The sequence below is a fragment of the Penicillium concentricum genome (assembly GCF_028827145.1).
Source record: "Penicillium concentricum strain IBT 3081 chromosome Unknown utg000002l_segment0_segment0, whole genome shotgun sequence".
Classification (NCBI taxonomy): domain Eukaryota; kingdom Fungi; phylum Ascomycota; class Eurotiomycetes; order Eurotiales; family Aspergillaceae; genus Penicillium; species Penicillium concentricum.
This window is the reverse complement of record NW_026622755.1, coordinates 3,666,271-3,678,855: the sequence shown is the minus strand read 5'-3', so window position 1 is coordinate 3,678,855 and position 12,585 is coordinate 3,666,271. Positions and strand designations below refer to the sequence as shown.

Genomic DNA, 12,585 nt, shown 5'->3' with positions numbered 1-12,585 from the left:
AACCTCAAATGTCCTATTGTATACATACCTACATGTAGATAATAAACATAGATCGTGGATAATCAAAGGTTGATTTGCAGATATGATCAAGATATCAAGGTTACCTAGGTCTTATTTGAGTTGACTTATGTTGATCATCGTACAGTTGAGTGGCTGAAGACAAGTATATTCATAGTTAAAGAATCTATATCACTGTAGTCTAATTTAAAAATGTCGAGATTGATCTAGATTCTGGGGAAGTAAACGGTGTTCTATTTTTATCTCAAATTGCGTGCTTGTCAAGATCATACAACATATATGCAAGGCACTTGGTTCCCCAAAATAATTTCCCCATACTCATATCAGATCTAAACTATCTTCAACTCCAGGGCTGTCCACTACACTGACCCTCAGGATAATGCTTCAATCGAGATCCGATCGGCCCGTCCAAGATCCGCGATCCGTGATCCGATTAATAATCCCCATTCGACCTGGTTCGCTGACAATGCATTCCATGGGTGCGGCTGAGAAGCCTTTATAAGGTGACAGGTGTCACGTTCATACGTCCAATATTGCGTTATATATCTGCACAATGGCACAACAAGTGCCACAAGCCGCAGATGCTCTACAAGCCGAAGATGCGCCAGCTTCTCAATGCCGATTCAACGCAACCCAGGCTCTAGACCGGCTTCGAGGCCTTCTCCCCGCTATCTTTGCTAAGCCTGATATCGAACTCGAGCTCGACCCTATTCCTAGAACGAACGTTGAACGCCGTCGATCCTCATGTGTCGCCGCTTCCCTCGACCAAGATGAGACTCTTCCTGAGAAGATTTCCAAACAGCAGGAACACGGGATTGGTGTGTCGGAAACCGTCGCCAGTGATGAGACTGTTCTCTACCTCGCATACGGGTCAAACCTAGCTTCCAAGACTTTTCGCGGAATGCGCGGCATAAAACCGCTGTCACAAATCTCTGTGCTTGTCCCCGAACTCCGTCTCACATTCGATCTTCCAGGAGTACCGTACGCAGAGCCGTGTTTCGCAGGCACACAATACAGAGATGTGTCTCCCCCAGCAGACGAGACCGAACTCCAAGACGACGATTCTGAATTCCAAGACGACGAGACGGATTTGTTGGACAGTGAACACTTGTCAGAGAAGGCAGTGCTCATAACTCGGACACAGGAGGTGGAGGTGGTCTCGAGTTGTGATAAGCGTCAGTGGCATAAACCTCTAGTCGGAGTTGTCTACGAAGTCACGCTAGCCGATTACGCGAAGATTATCGCCACGGAGGGCGGTGGTCGTGGATATCGCGACCGTGTCATCGATTGTCATCCCTTCCATCATTCATACGACCCCTCCGATCCCGTCCCAGACTACCCCAGCACACCAGCTTTCAAGGCACGCACCCTGCTCTCACCAGCTGCGGACAATGCCCGTCTACTATTACAATCTCAGAAAGGGGATGTCGCGCCGCTACCCAGTGGCCCAAAGCTGTCGTGGTGGTATACCGTCTGCTTACATTTCCGGCCGGACCCCAACTACGCTCAGCCCTCTGCCCGCTACCTTGGGCTGATCAAGACTGGTGCTGCGGAACATGGTCTGCCTGTTTCATATCAAGAATACCTTGCGCAGATCAAACCTTATCGTATCGCAACTACGAAACAGAAGATCGGGAAGGTGATCTTCCTGGTTCTGTGGGCGCCTTCGTTGATTTTGACCATGTCATTCTCCAGGATATGCGCAGGTCCTGATGGTCGTAGTCCGCCATGGCTGGTGGCTCTGGCCAATACCGTGTTTTCGGGTATGTGGGCTAGCTATGATTGTTTCTTTGCTCGTATCTTTGGAGATGGCGAGCGGGTTTTGGATGATACCCGGGCCTGAAGTTGCTTCTAGGCTATCTTTGATATGTTTTATAGCCATGCGGATTCTTGCATATACAATAATTAGAAAACTATCACTGTACCACTCGTCTTATTGCCAAGTCACAGAACATACCATATCATCTATGATACAGACATGCACATTCAGACATAAGCTGCAACTCTACCTAGAGACTCGCATATATGTAATGGTCTCATCTGTCATAATCACAAAGGAAATTAAATTCAGATGACTCCTCGAAGCACACAGTTTTCGAAAGGAAATGAAAAAAAGAATATATCTAGGATACAGATACAGGTGTTCGGGGAGCGTTCTAACAAAACACAGACACAGCGACCAATAGATAGACACATAAAAAATGACGAAACAGAGAGGCCTCTTTTGAGGCACCTGTATCAAAACCGGGGATGTGGTATGGGTTCCCCAAGTCGTACTGGCCTCTTCAGCCTCTCACATTTTCCCACTCCAAAAAGGCCTTGCTGCAACATTTAACGGCGGGGGCCGATCGGGGGGCTGTACACGACCTTGCGGGTCTTGAGAGGGGCCCACTTGTAGCGCTTGACCCAAACGGAGATAGCGAACAGACCGGTCAAGAGGACAACGGACTTGACACCCATCTTCTTGCGCTCGTCCATCTCGGGCTCGGCGGACCAGTTCAGGAACTCGACGACGTCCTTGGCCATCTGGGAGGTGGTGGCGGGGGTACCATCCTCGTACTCGACAACACCGTCGAACAGGACACGGCCCATAGCAATACCTATTACTGAGTCAGAAACACTAAAATCAAATGTTACGGTCTTGTCGTTACGTACCGGTACCGGGGAAGTAAGGGTTGAAGTTCATGCCCTCGGCGACGGCAGCACCAGCGGGAGGCTCATCGGGGTAACCAGTGAGCAGGTTGAAGATGTAGTTGCAGCCACCGTGACGGCCCTTGGTGATCAAGCTAAGATCGGGAGGAAGAGCACCACCGTTGGCGGCACGGGCGGCCTCCTCGTTGGGGTAGGGGGCGGGGATGTAATCGGAAAGCTTGCCGGGGCGCTTCTCGATGTTGCCCTCGTTGTTGGGCTCGGTGTCGTACTCGTGCTCCTCGGCGAAGGCCTTCATCTCGTCGACGGTGTGCATGGTGCCGACCATTGAGCGCCATGGGACACGGGTGAGGGAGTGGCAGGAGGCGCAAACTTCACGGTAGACCTGGAAACCACGGCGGAGACTTGGTTGGGGTTAGTACAATGTCTGCCGGTGAGAGCAAAAATGTGACTTTGGGGAGAGAGCACTCACGCAGCGTGATCGAAAGTCTTGTTGAATCGCTCGTGCACCCAAGGGTACTGAGTAGCGTGGAGTCTGGATAAAAACACCCGTTAGCTTCCGCCATTGTTCTTAACCTGGATCGCACAATGCTTGGCTGCGCCGAGGCCACAAGTACGGCGATCCTCCTGGGCAATTTCACTCACCCCTCCTCAGCAGGTGTCATGGCGAAGGCTTCCTGGCCATAGAGATGGTAGTACCATGCGGTGGAACCGGCGGCGGCGGCAGTTGCAAGCGCAGCAGTGAGTGTGAGGTAGAAGGGGGAGCTGGCGGCCTCGGCTCCGGCGGAGGTGGAAGAGGCACGCTGTTGAATATTAGTAACGGAGACCTTCTGTGATCCAATGCAGGTTCAAGGAATCGATTGTCCTCTTTGGTGAAGATCAATGGGGGAGAGGGCGTACCGTGGACTTCCCGAGGGACTGGCGGGCGATGGCCCGGTTGGACGCGCGCAAAATCGAACGTCCCAGCATGACGAAGTTTAACCCAAGCAATTGAATTTGATTGGGAATGGGTGCTGTATCGCCAAAGCGAGAGAGGGGTGGGTGGGGAGAGGAGGTGGGATGGTACAGGAGAGAGGTGCTGGAGGTTGAGGTCGAAGTCGAAGAAACTTGACATTGATGATTACCCCCTTGCTCTGATTGGCTCCCGGCCACGCTAGAAAACCGACTCTCGGAACACCACAATTATGCTGACTTATGGATTGATCTATATAAAATATACTAATTGATTACAGTAATTCATGAGATTCTATCTATAGCTTCTTCTTTTACTTCTTCTGGTATGTTCTCGTTTTTTTTTTCTTTCCGGTTGTGCGTATCCCGGGATTCACCGAGAAAAACACCCATCACCGGAACAACATTGAACAATGTACTATACTCGTATATAGTCAGAAGATCTTCAAATCAGGCTGCTAAGTACTAGCTATATATGTCACACTAGTCTATATTTTCCCCAGCATTTACTATCTTCCAGGTCGGGGTATCTCGGGATCTTCCCTGTACCTCCATACCTACATAGCTTGGGATTTATACAGCTATGTTTAGCTATGCCAGCTTGTATTGCAATTCGTGTCATCTTAGGAAGAATCCTATTGATGTAGGCAGCATTTAAACCTCCCATTGTTTCGAAAAATTATAATACAATTGAGAAATTATATTCTAATGTTAAGTGTTAGCCCGATGTATATATTTAGCCACTAAATTGCCCCGAATATCCCCAATTTCGACTTCCATCTTTCCCCATTGTTACCCAGTCGCCATGTTTGAGCTTTATACACCATAAAAAAACAACAACAACCAAATATCATTCAACTCTCTTCTTTCTTTCAATTGAAGCAAGCCCGACTTGTCTACTCCGTACAGATGTACTCAATGCATATAAGAGAGCGGTGTACATTTTGCCAGCCGGGGAGGCGGTATTGGACCCTCTGTCTGTGCGCGATGATCGTGCAGCATTGGAATGTGGTTCCTGATTTACAGTTGAGAAATAAGTGGTTGAATGCGAAGATGTCTGCATGAAAAATTGACACAAAACTTACCCCAAAGACGCTGTGTGTCTGCTCGACATCGAGACCGGACCATTCTCCACAACCCCGCAGGACAGCCTGGAGCGAGTCCGAAGCTGCCTCAAACCCCGAGTTCCCCACGAGTACTCTCTCTTCAGATGAAGAGTTCAGGAACACAAGATGTCAGGTGCAAAAAAGGGACCCACGGCTGCAGCTCGGCCGCGCAGAGATGTGCTGGCCTCGCTGCGTATGGCATCAATGGAGGACATCTCCAGAGCTGCTCTTCCGGCAGGTGCGTGAGATGAGACATGCGGCGATGGGGGAAACAAATGCTGACAAGAGGAACAACAGAGATCGTATCCTCTATTCTCGATTACGTCGGCCCCGTTGATCTGATCCGAGCAGCACGGTCCTGCAAGCTCATGCACGAGATGGCGTATGATGACACTCGATGGGTACACAAGTTGAAAAGAATTGGGTGCTGGGATGAAGCAGATGCTAGAAAGCATGCTGAGCTTATGTTTGGGACAGTTGCCAACATGGAGGTCGTCGAGCAGCAAGAGGAGGCTGAGCTGGGCGATGGACCAGTCCCCGAGATCACTGTCAGCGACGATCCTTCCAATGACCTGAAAGAAATATCCGATGGATTCGATAAGATTGAATTAGTGAATACGGCGTCGCAGCCCACTATGTTCCAGGATCTCCAGGATGAACCCGCCCTGACGGTGTTGAAACAGGTCAGGTCAATCCGGGGCGAGGCACGTCAGGAATACGGCAAGATACATGCTGCACTGGCACCGTTTTATGAAGATATCGCGCGATCTGGACCATCATCTGAAAACTTGGTTTTCACGAAATACAAAGATCCACAGGCCCAAGCGCAGATACTGGCACAGTTGTTAATGTTCTCCAAATCTGATATGACGCAAGGATGGGACGAGCGGGTGGACCGTTTAGAGCGTACAGTCTCGATGTTTGAGACTGCCGCGCTGAAGGAGTTCCGTCAGGGATATGAAACAGACGATATTGACGGGACTATGCGGAAATACGCACACATTCTATGGACACTCAACGGTGGGCAAGCTGCCGTGGACCTTTTTATCCATCACAATCACCTGATGACTCGGAAGTCCGAGCTAGGAACCGTCGCTTCCTGTGTTGATGGATCGACTGGTCAGGTCAAAATGGAGCAGACCCAGGCTTTCTTCACACGTCTCAGTGTCGCCTTCAACGATGAAATATCCATTATGAACCGCGTCTTTCCCCCGGACTTAGACGTTACATCAAAGTTTATGACAAAAGTTGGCCAAGATGTGTTGTATCCTTTCCTTACGGCAATATTCGATGAGCTGCATGGTATCAACATCGAGTCATATCTCACTGCAATCTCGGCGACTTTTGTCCAATGCATGAACCTCTCGGAGGCTCTGCTTCCTATACGAGGCTCTGATGCTAAATTCGACGAGTATCTTGATAATGTCGTGATCAAGATTTATGAGCCGCATCTCGATTTGTATCTGGCAGAAGAGCTGGACTTTTTCAAGAAGGCCTGTGAATCTACAGTGAGTGAGTGGGACCGGCATCTCTCTGAACAGGCGGCCTCGACAGAGTCTTTTTTGATGTCAAATGTCAATCGCCAAGCCGACAAACGCGACTTCCTTACTTCTTTCAAAAAAGTGATCATGATGCCGGTAAACATCCTACCGAGCTTTTCAAGTGCCAAATCAAACGAAGAGCCAAAACCAGACACGGAAACAAGCAGTGCAAATCCGTCGCAACCATCCAAAAGCCCCAATCGATTTTCTACAATACCGTCGCCTGCCCCAGTGGTCGTGGAGGAAGTTCCCACCACAGAGCTGGCAGCAAAAGCTGCCATCATGAAGTCGAAGATGGAGGGTATCCGCTCATTGTTCAGCATTGAAATCGCACTTGGTTTAGTTCATGCCGCCAAGGCCAGCTTGGAGAGAGCTGCTCAATTTGTGCGACTTGGCGGCGAATTTGGCCATGCAGCCAAACAACAATGCGAGGCAATCTTCGTGGCGCTGCTACGTATATTGGGACACCAGCACGTTATCGTTGGATTTGATAAGGCTGTCAGCCATCTATCTAACTACCGACCCCGCGAACAAGGGGAGCGTGACCAATCTGGGGTCGAACCCCTCGTCACCTTTTTGGAACTGGTCAATGTCGGTGATTTGATTCTGCAAATGATGGATGTATTCTACGAGCAGGAGTTGATCGGCTTGAGATTAACCGATAGGAACGATTTTGTGGACCCTGCCAATAAAGAAAAGAAAAGGTTTGAACAGATGCTCGATGAACGTGTCGCAGCTGGTCTGAACAAGGGAATCGACGTTCTCATGGAAGAGGTGGACTACATTTTGGCAACGCGGCAATTAGCCACCGATTTCAACCCCGGCGTTTCCTCAGATCCACACCGACAGACCATGGATGTAGGTGTCAGCGAAGTCGCCGTCGCCGTTGTCGACGTGGTTTCATCGCATACGCAGATGCTAGTTGGAAGCACGGACAAGAGCACATTAGATGTGTTCAATCAAGAAGTCGGGCTCCGCCTATTTACCGCCCTATGTAAACACCTCAAGCGACAGCGCATCAGCGTGGAAGGATCACTTAAGCTGATCAGGTATGTATCTCAAAATTTGTGCTGCGCAAAATGCCAAGCTGACTTGACTTCCTAGTGACATGAATCACTATTTCAAGTATATCCAAACATTGCGAAACAATGAGCTACTCCTCTATTTCACGGCATTCCGTGAGCTCGTGCAGATTTACCTGATCGATCCTGGTCATGCCAAGGAACTGGCGACTGTCATCGCCGATGCGGATCGATTTCATGGGATTTGGCGTGTGGAGGAGGTCTATGAATTTGCTGAGCGCCGGGCTGATTGGTACCTCGTCAAGCGGGACGTGGAACGAGCAATGTACGGAATTGGTTGCAGTGTGATGTAAATAGATACCGATACCCCCGGGAATTGCATAGCGAGTTGGCGTATAGGTACTTACACTGCGGACATGCATGTCAGCACGGAATGCTCTCATGAGAGTAGACTTTTATGAATATATTAACCGCTATTGATGAACAAGTGTGTATGCGAAATATTTGCTTTTTCTAGAAAAATTGTACAATGTTTCCAGTTCTCAGTTTCATAAGACAAAAAGCGAAGCGAGACGAAACTAGATAGTCTAGGCCAAAGAAAATTATTAAGAACAAATTCCAATATCGAATGTTATCAAGTTGATGCAACCCCCTAGCCCTAAGTGTCTGACGTCAACACCGGCGGCTACTGGAACATCACTGCAGCGTCTGAAACGGATGTGAAGAAAAAAGTCTCGCCAATCTAGTTGCCCGGTTGCATTTTAAAACATTAGACTTTCAAAATGACTTTGACTTTTTTGCTTTATTTCCGGTTCAGGAACTTTCTTCATCTTTCAGGTGTTGAGTACGTCTGGCGAGATCTGTGAAGAAGGTTATCTGACCGATTCTCTAGATACCTGCATTGTGCCAGCTTCTATGAGAACACAGCATTGAATATAATAAATAGTCGTCGCCGCCTAAGACAATAAACAATACACGATTATTCTAAGGTTGCATCGCCAGACACTTCTGTCCAAGGGACGTCGTCACAACTTTAGGGCCGCTGCCTGAACCGGATCGGAGCCTGGCGCTACCACTATTGATCCAACGAGTATACCAAAAACCCATCTCAGATCATGCAATAGCAAACTATAACTACGACCCCCACCTGTCTACAGCTTCAATTTGAAAAGAAAGAACTCCAATCTTTCAAAATGGACCGAAACAACCCCAACACACCTACACGATGGCTGGCCATCTTTATACTCTTCACCATGCAACTACTCAGCGTAAATGCCGACGTAGTAACCGTCTGGACTACGATAAAACTGCCCGCGCCAACACAAACGGCACCGTTATCACCATCCTACACCTCCCTCGACATGTTCAAGGATGATATGTTGAAAGTCACCAACGAGTACCGCGCCAATCATGATGCCAGTCCACTAAAATGGAACGATACACTGGCTGAATACTCGCGAGAGTGGGCAGAAGCCTGTATCTGGAAACATTCGGTGTGTATATCAATATCCCTAATACCACGAGATAATAATGCTAACATCACCCGTGTAGAAAAGTAGCTACGGCGAGAACCTCGCATTTGGATACAGTAATGTCTCGGCTGCTGTCATCGCCTGGGGCGATGAAGGCGAGATGTATAACTTCGGCAAGCCGACAGGCTTCACCGAGGAGACGGGTCATTTCACCCAGTTGGTCTGGAAGTCAACTACGCAGGTTGGCTGTGCTGCTGTCAACTGTGGGTATAAGAAGGACGACAACGCCAAAAGAGATAACGAAATTGAAGTACGAGAGGATGCTCTCGAAGGGGTGGTGATGGCGCCTCGTTTCAGCGGAGATGGAGCGGAACGAGAGGGCTTGGAAGGACTGAAGGTTGCGCGAGGCGAGGCGCGAGCTCAGGGGTGGTATGTTGTTTGCGAGTATACACCTCCTGGAAATGTCGTGGGCTTGCAGGATTCCTACTTCAGGAAGAATGTCTCGCCAAAGAAGCCGCCTGGCGCTGAGTCCTCGTCAACAACGCCTTCTTCGTCCACGACTTCTGAGTCTTCTTCCACGTCTATGCCTCAGCCATCGGCGACGCCGAATGCTGCGGCATCCACTACGATCGGGAGTCGTCGACCTACGCACCATCGGCATACGGGATGTGCTATGAAATTTGAGCTGAATTCGACATTGGGAATGATGCTGGTAGCACTGGGAACTGTGGGCGTCGCAAGGGCGCTTTACGCTTGAGATAGTTTACTTTAAATGGTTTAAATAAGAAATACAAGGTTGAACTTTGCTAGGAACTGGTTTCGTAGCCATCTCTCATGCTTATCCACATTGCACATTTGGTCGGGAGGCGTACCGCTCGATCTATTGATTTTTGGAATGTCCCGATCCTCACTGGGCTTGCCCAGGGGACCTAAAAGAAACACAAGGGGACAGAAGGCTGGGTTCAGGCACAAGCGCGAAACGCCAGCAGAGAAACAGGGGGAAAAGAGGAACAAAAGGAAACACATTATTTGCGAAAATAGAACAGACAGATTCATCAGCCAATGACCTCCTCGGTCTCCTCGATAATCTCCTCCACAATCTCCTCGACCACGGAGTCGCCCTGGTCTTCGACAACGGGGCGGGCGTCGGCGGCGGCCGGGGGTAAATCTGCGTCCTCGGGGAGACTGAAAGCCTCCTTCTCTTCGGCGAGGAGTTCCTTCTCCCGACGGAGCCAGGCGACCCACTCGCTGAGTACACGCTTGCGGGTCTCGACAACGGCGGTGTTGGCAATGTCGACAGCGTACTTGTCTTCCTCGTCGAACTCCTTTGAGTACTCGCGGAGGTTCTTGCGCACTTGCTTCTGCTCCTCCTTGCTGAGAAGAGTGGCGGGGCGTGGGCGCCAAAGGAACTGCTTGAACTTTTCGGTGGGGTTCTCGGAGAGGGTAGTACCGGAGAAAGTGTGCATGTTCCAGCCGTTCTCCATCTGTAATGCGGTCAATATAATGAATAATAATCGGAAATAGAACCAGATTGAATCTTACCGAGTGAGTCCACACACTGGCGCTGCTGACAACGTAACGACCGGTGGAGTCCCAGTCAACATCGGTGACACCGTAGTGCTCCACGGTCTTCATCAGCTGGAGGTTGGCTGCGAGGTCCTTCTCAGCCTCGATCTTCTCGCCCTCGAAGTCCATATCATAGAAGTCCATATCGAAGTTGGTCTGGGAGTGAACAGTGGCGACAACAACGAATCGACCCTTAGGCGACCAGTAGATGCCGTTGCTGGTCTTCTTCTCAATAGTGCGCACCAGCTTGAAGTTGCCGGCAGTGTAGCCCTTCTTCTCAGGCGCGAAGAATGAGACGGAAGTCTTAGGGAGGACGGCGGCACCAGTTGGTGCCTCGCCGTTAGCGATAACGACGAATCGGGATCCATTAGGCTCCCAGGCAAAGTTAATCACGGTTTCCTTAAGACTGTCAACAACCTCAACAGGAACTCCCTTCTCGCGGACGCGGAAGATCTCCAAGTTAGTGGCCAGAGACTTCTTCGACTTAGAGTGACGGTCGACCTTGACGCAGACGTAGGCACCCTGTGATTGCCAGTGCAGCTTGACATCGGAAACGTTGAACAGGTTACGGGTGCGGACAACCTCCTTTGAGGGCACGCTCATCATACCGACACGGGCGGGGTTGCTGCCAATTTCAGGAGTCCAGAAGCAGAGCAATTGCTCGTACTGCTTGATACCCTCGCGGGCGACGGTAGCAGGGGACCACTCGAAGTCCATAGCACCCTCAATCTTCACGGAAGTGCGACCAAGAAGGTTCATGTTGGGAAGTTCGTAGATAGAGAGAGATTGGCCCTGGAGCATGCGAGCAACGTACTTCTCGTCCGAGGACCACTTGAAGGCAGGCCACTGCACCTTCTTCTTAGGTGCAACATCGCCCTCGATCTCGGCAGGGGCAGCCAAATCGTGCGACACAAACGAACGGAGAGGCTTTCCAGTCTCGATATCCCAGACAATGATGTTCTTGCCGTCCTCCTCGTAGGTCAATAGTGGCTGGCCTTCCTCGACCTGGATGGGGCGTGCTGACCAGGTTGTCAAGTAGCCCTCAAGCGGGGAGAACTCGATCAACTGGACGAAGGGGTGAGGGAACTGCTTTTGCTTGGAGAAGGACTCGCCGCCCCAGAGTTGGACACCCTGGGGGTGGACGGAGGCAAGGAATGTACCCTTGGGGGACCATTGAACGAAAAGTTGTGTCCAGTGAGCGCGATCCACGATATTCTCGGGTGGGTTTGTCTTGTTGTTCCAGAACACGCCAACCTTGTCGCCACGGTAAAGGGCGAATTGATCCCGGGCGCTGCTATCTCCCATCCACGAGCGCAAGTGCTCCTTCTGCTTGAACGGTTCCGGGGTGGGTGCCTTGTATTCTTCATCGACCCGACCTTCACGACCATAACGTTCGATATCCATCAACTTGTTGACAGCCATAATGTGCTTCTTATCGAGAGGAACACCGTGCAACTGCTTGACGGCGGCAACTGCCATTTCCGGGGTTTCATATTCCACGAAGGCGAACCTATATTGTCCCAAGGAAAGTTAGAGATCGTCCATGATTCCTCCATATCTCATTGAATATCCAAATACTCACCCTTCGGTCATCTTCTTGTCGTTAACGGGCATGAAGACCGCATCTTCGGATGTGCTGCCGACAGAGTTGAGTTTTCTCAATAAGAACTTGACGAGTTTTTGCCGGCTATCTTCGGGCACAACGGGGAGGCCATCGATGACGATAAATGTGTCTAGTCCCTCCTCGACCTTCACTTCATATTGCTCCTTGAGATCTGTGGATTAACGTGTTAGAGAGAGGGGCACACAGACCATGAGAAATCTTGGACTTACCGGAGAAATCAATCTCCTCCTCCTCTTCCTCGTGGAGATCCTGCTCGGACAGGGTATCGAAACTGGGCGCCATGATGGGTATACCGAAGGCGTCTAGAGGCTTCGGAGCAAAGATAGATCGGTGCAATCCACTGATGGATTTTCGGGCAGAAACAAATCGCGGCGGCCAAGCGGGTTCTTTGTGTGGACTGACTCAGCATTGAGTCAGCACCTGTCAATATCTGCCTCAGGCTTGAAGTGCCACGTGACCAAGCGATGTCTGCTTAGTCACGGTTTCCCCAGCTTGAGGTCGGGCCCGTCAATCATCATAGACGTTTCTAGAGGCTCTGAATTTGGATACACATTTCTTTAGACTGCATATCTTGCACCAAGCTCTTTGCGGGACCAGATCTTTGTCTATCATTTCATTCATAACCCTCTTGTCTCT

General features: G+C 50.1%; 5 protein-coding genes across 5 annotated transcripts; 3 read left to right on the top strand and 2 right to left on the bottom strand.

Annotated features, from left to right (window-relative positions):
- Positions 1-571: 571 nt before the first annotated feature.
- On the top strand, positions 572-1,861 carry N7517_005015 (uncharacterized protein; the record flags this gene model as incomplete). The annotated part of the gene is made up of 1 exon (XM_056722745.1): positions 572-1,861. The coding sequence occupies one exon, from the start codon at positions 572-574 to the stop codon at positions 1,859-1,861; it is 1,290 nt and encodes a 429-aa protein (XP_056578995.1).
- Positions 1,862-2,349: 488 nt separating this feature from the next.
- On the bottom strand, positions 2,350-3,636 carry N7517_005014 (ubiquinol--cytochrome-c reductase catalytic subunit CYT1; the record flags this gene model as incomplete). Its single annotated transcript, XM_056722744.1, has 5 exons — positions 2,350-2,618; positions 2,674-3,071; positions 3,140-3,202; positions 3,313-3,470; positions 3,568-3,636. The coding sequence occupies 5 exons, from the start codon at positions 3,634-3,636 to the stop codon at positions 2,350-2,352; spliced, it is 957 nt and encodes a 318-aa protein (XP_056578994.1).
- A 1,214-nt stretch (positions 3,637-4,850) lies between these two features.
- N7517_005013 (uncharacterized protein) lies at positions 4,851-7,640 on the top strand (the record flags this gene model as incomplete). Its single annotated transcript, XM_056722743.1, has 3 exons — positions 4,851-4,962; positions 5,022-7,314; positions 7,370-7,640. 3 exons carry the CDS (start codon positions 4,851-4,853, stop codon positions 7,638-7,640), a joined length of 2,676 nt encoding a protein of 891 aa, XP_056578993.1.
- An 840-nt stretch (positions 7,641-8,480) lies between these two features.
- Positions 8,481-9,516, top strand: N7517_005012 (putative extracellular SCP domain protein Pry1; the record flags this gene model as incomplete). Its single annotated transcript, XM_056722742.1, has 2 exons — positions 8,481-8,780; positions 8,839-9,516. 2 exons carry the CDS (start codon positions 8,481-8,483, stop codon positions 9,514-9,516), a joined length of 978 nt encoding a protein of 325 aa, XP_056578992.1.
- Positions 9,517-9,814: 298 nt separating this feature from the next.
- On the bottom strand, positions 9,815-12,292 carry EifCb (translation initiation factor eIF3 core subunit b; the record flags this gene model as incomplete). Its single annotated transcript, XM_056722741.1, has 4 exons — positions 12,159-12,292; positions 11,908-12,100; positions 10,302-11,835; positions 9,815-10,243 (listed from the first exon to the last, which is right to left on the bottom strand). The coding sequence occupies exons 1-4, from the start codon at positions 12,229-12,231 to the stop codon at positions 9,815-9,817; spliced, it is 2,229 nt and encodes a 742-aa protein (XP_056578991.1). The 5' UTR covers positions 12,232-12,292.
- Positions 12,293-12,585: the final 293 nt, after the last annotated feature.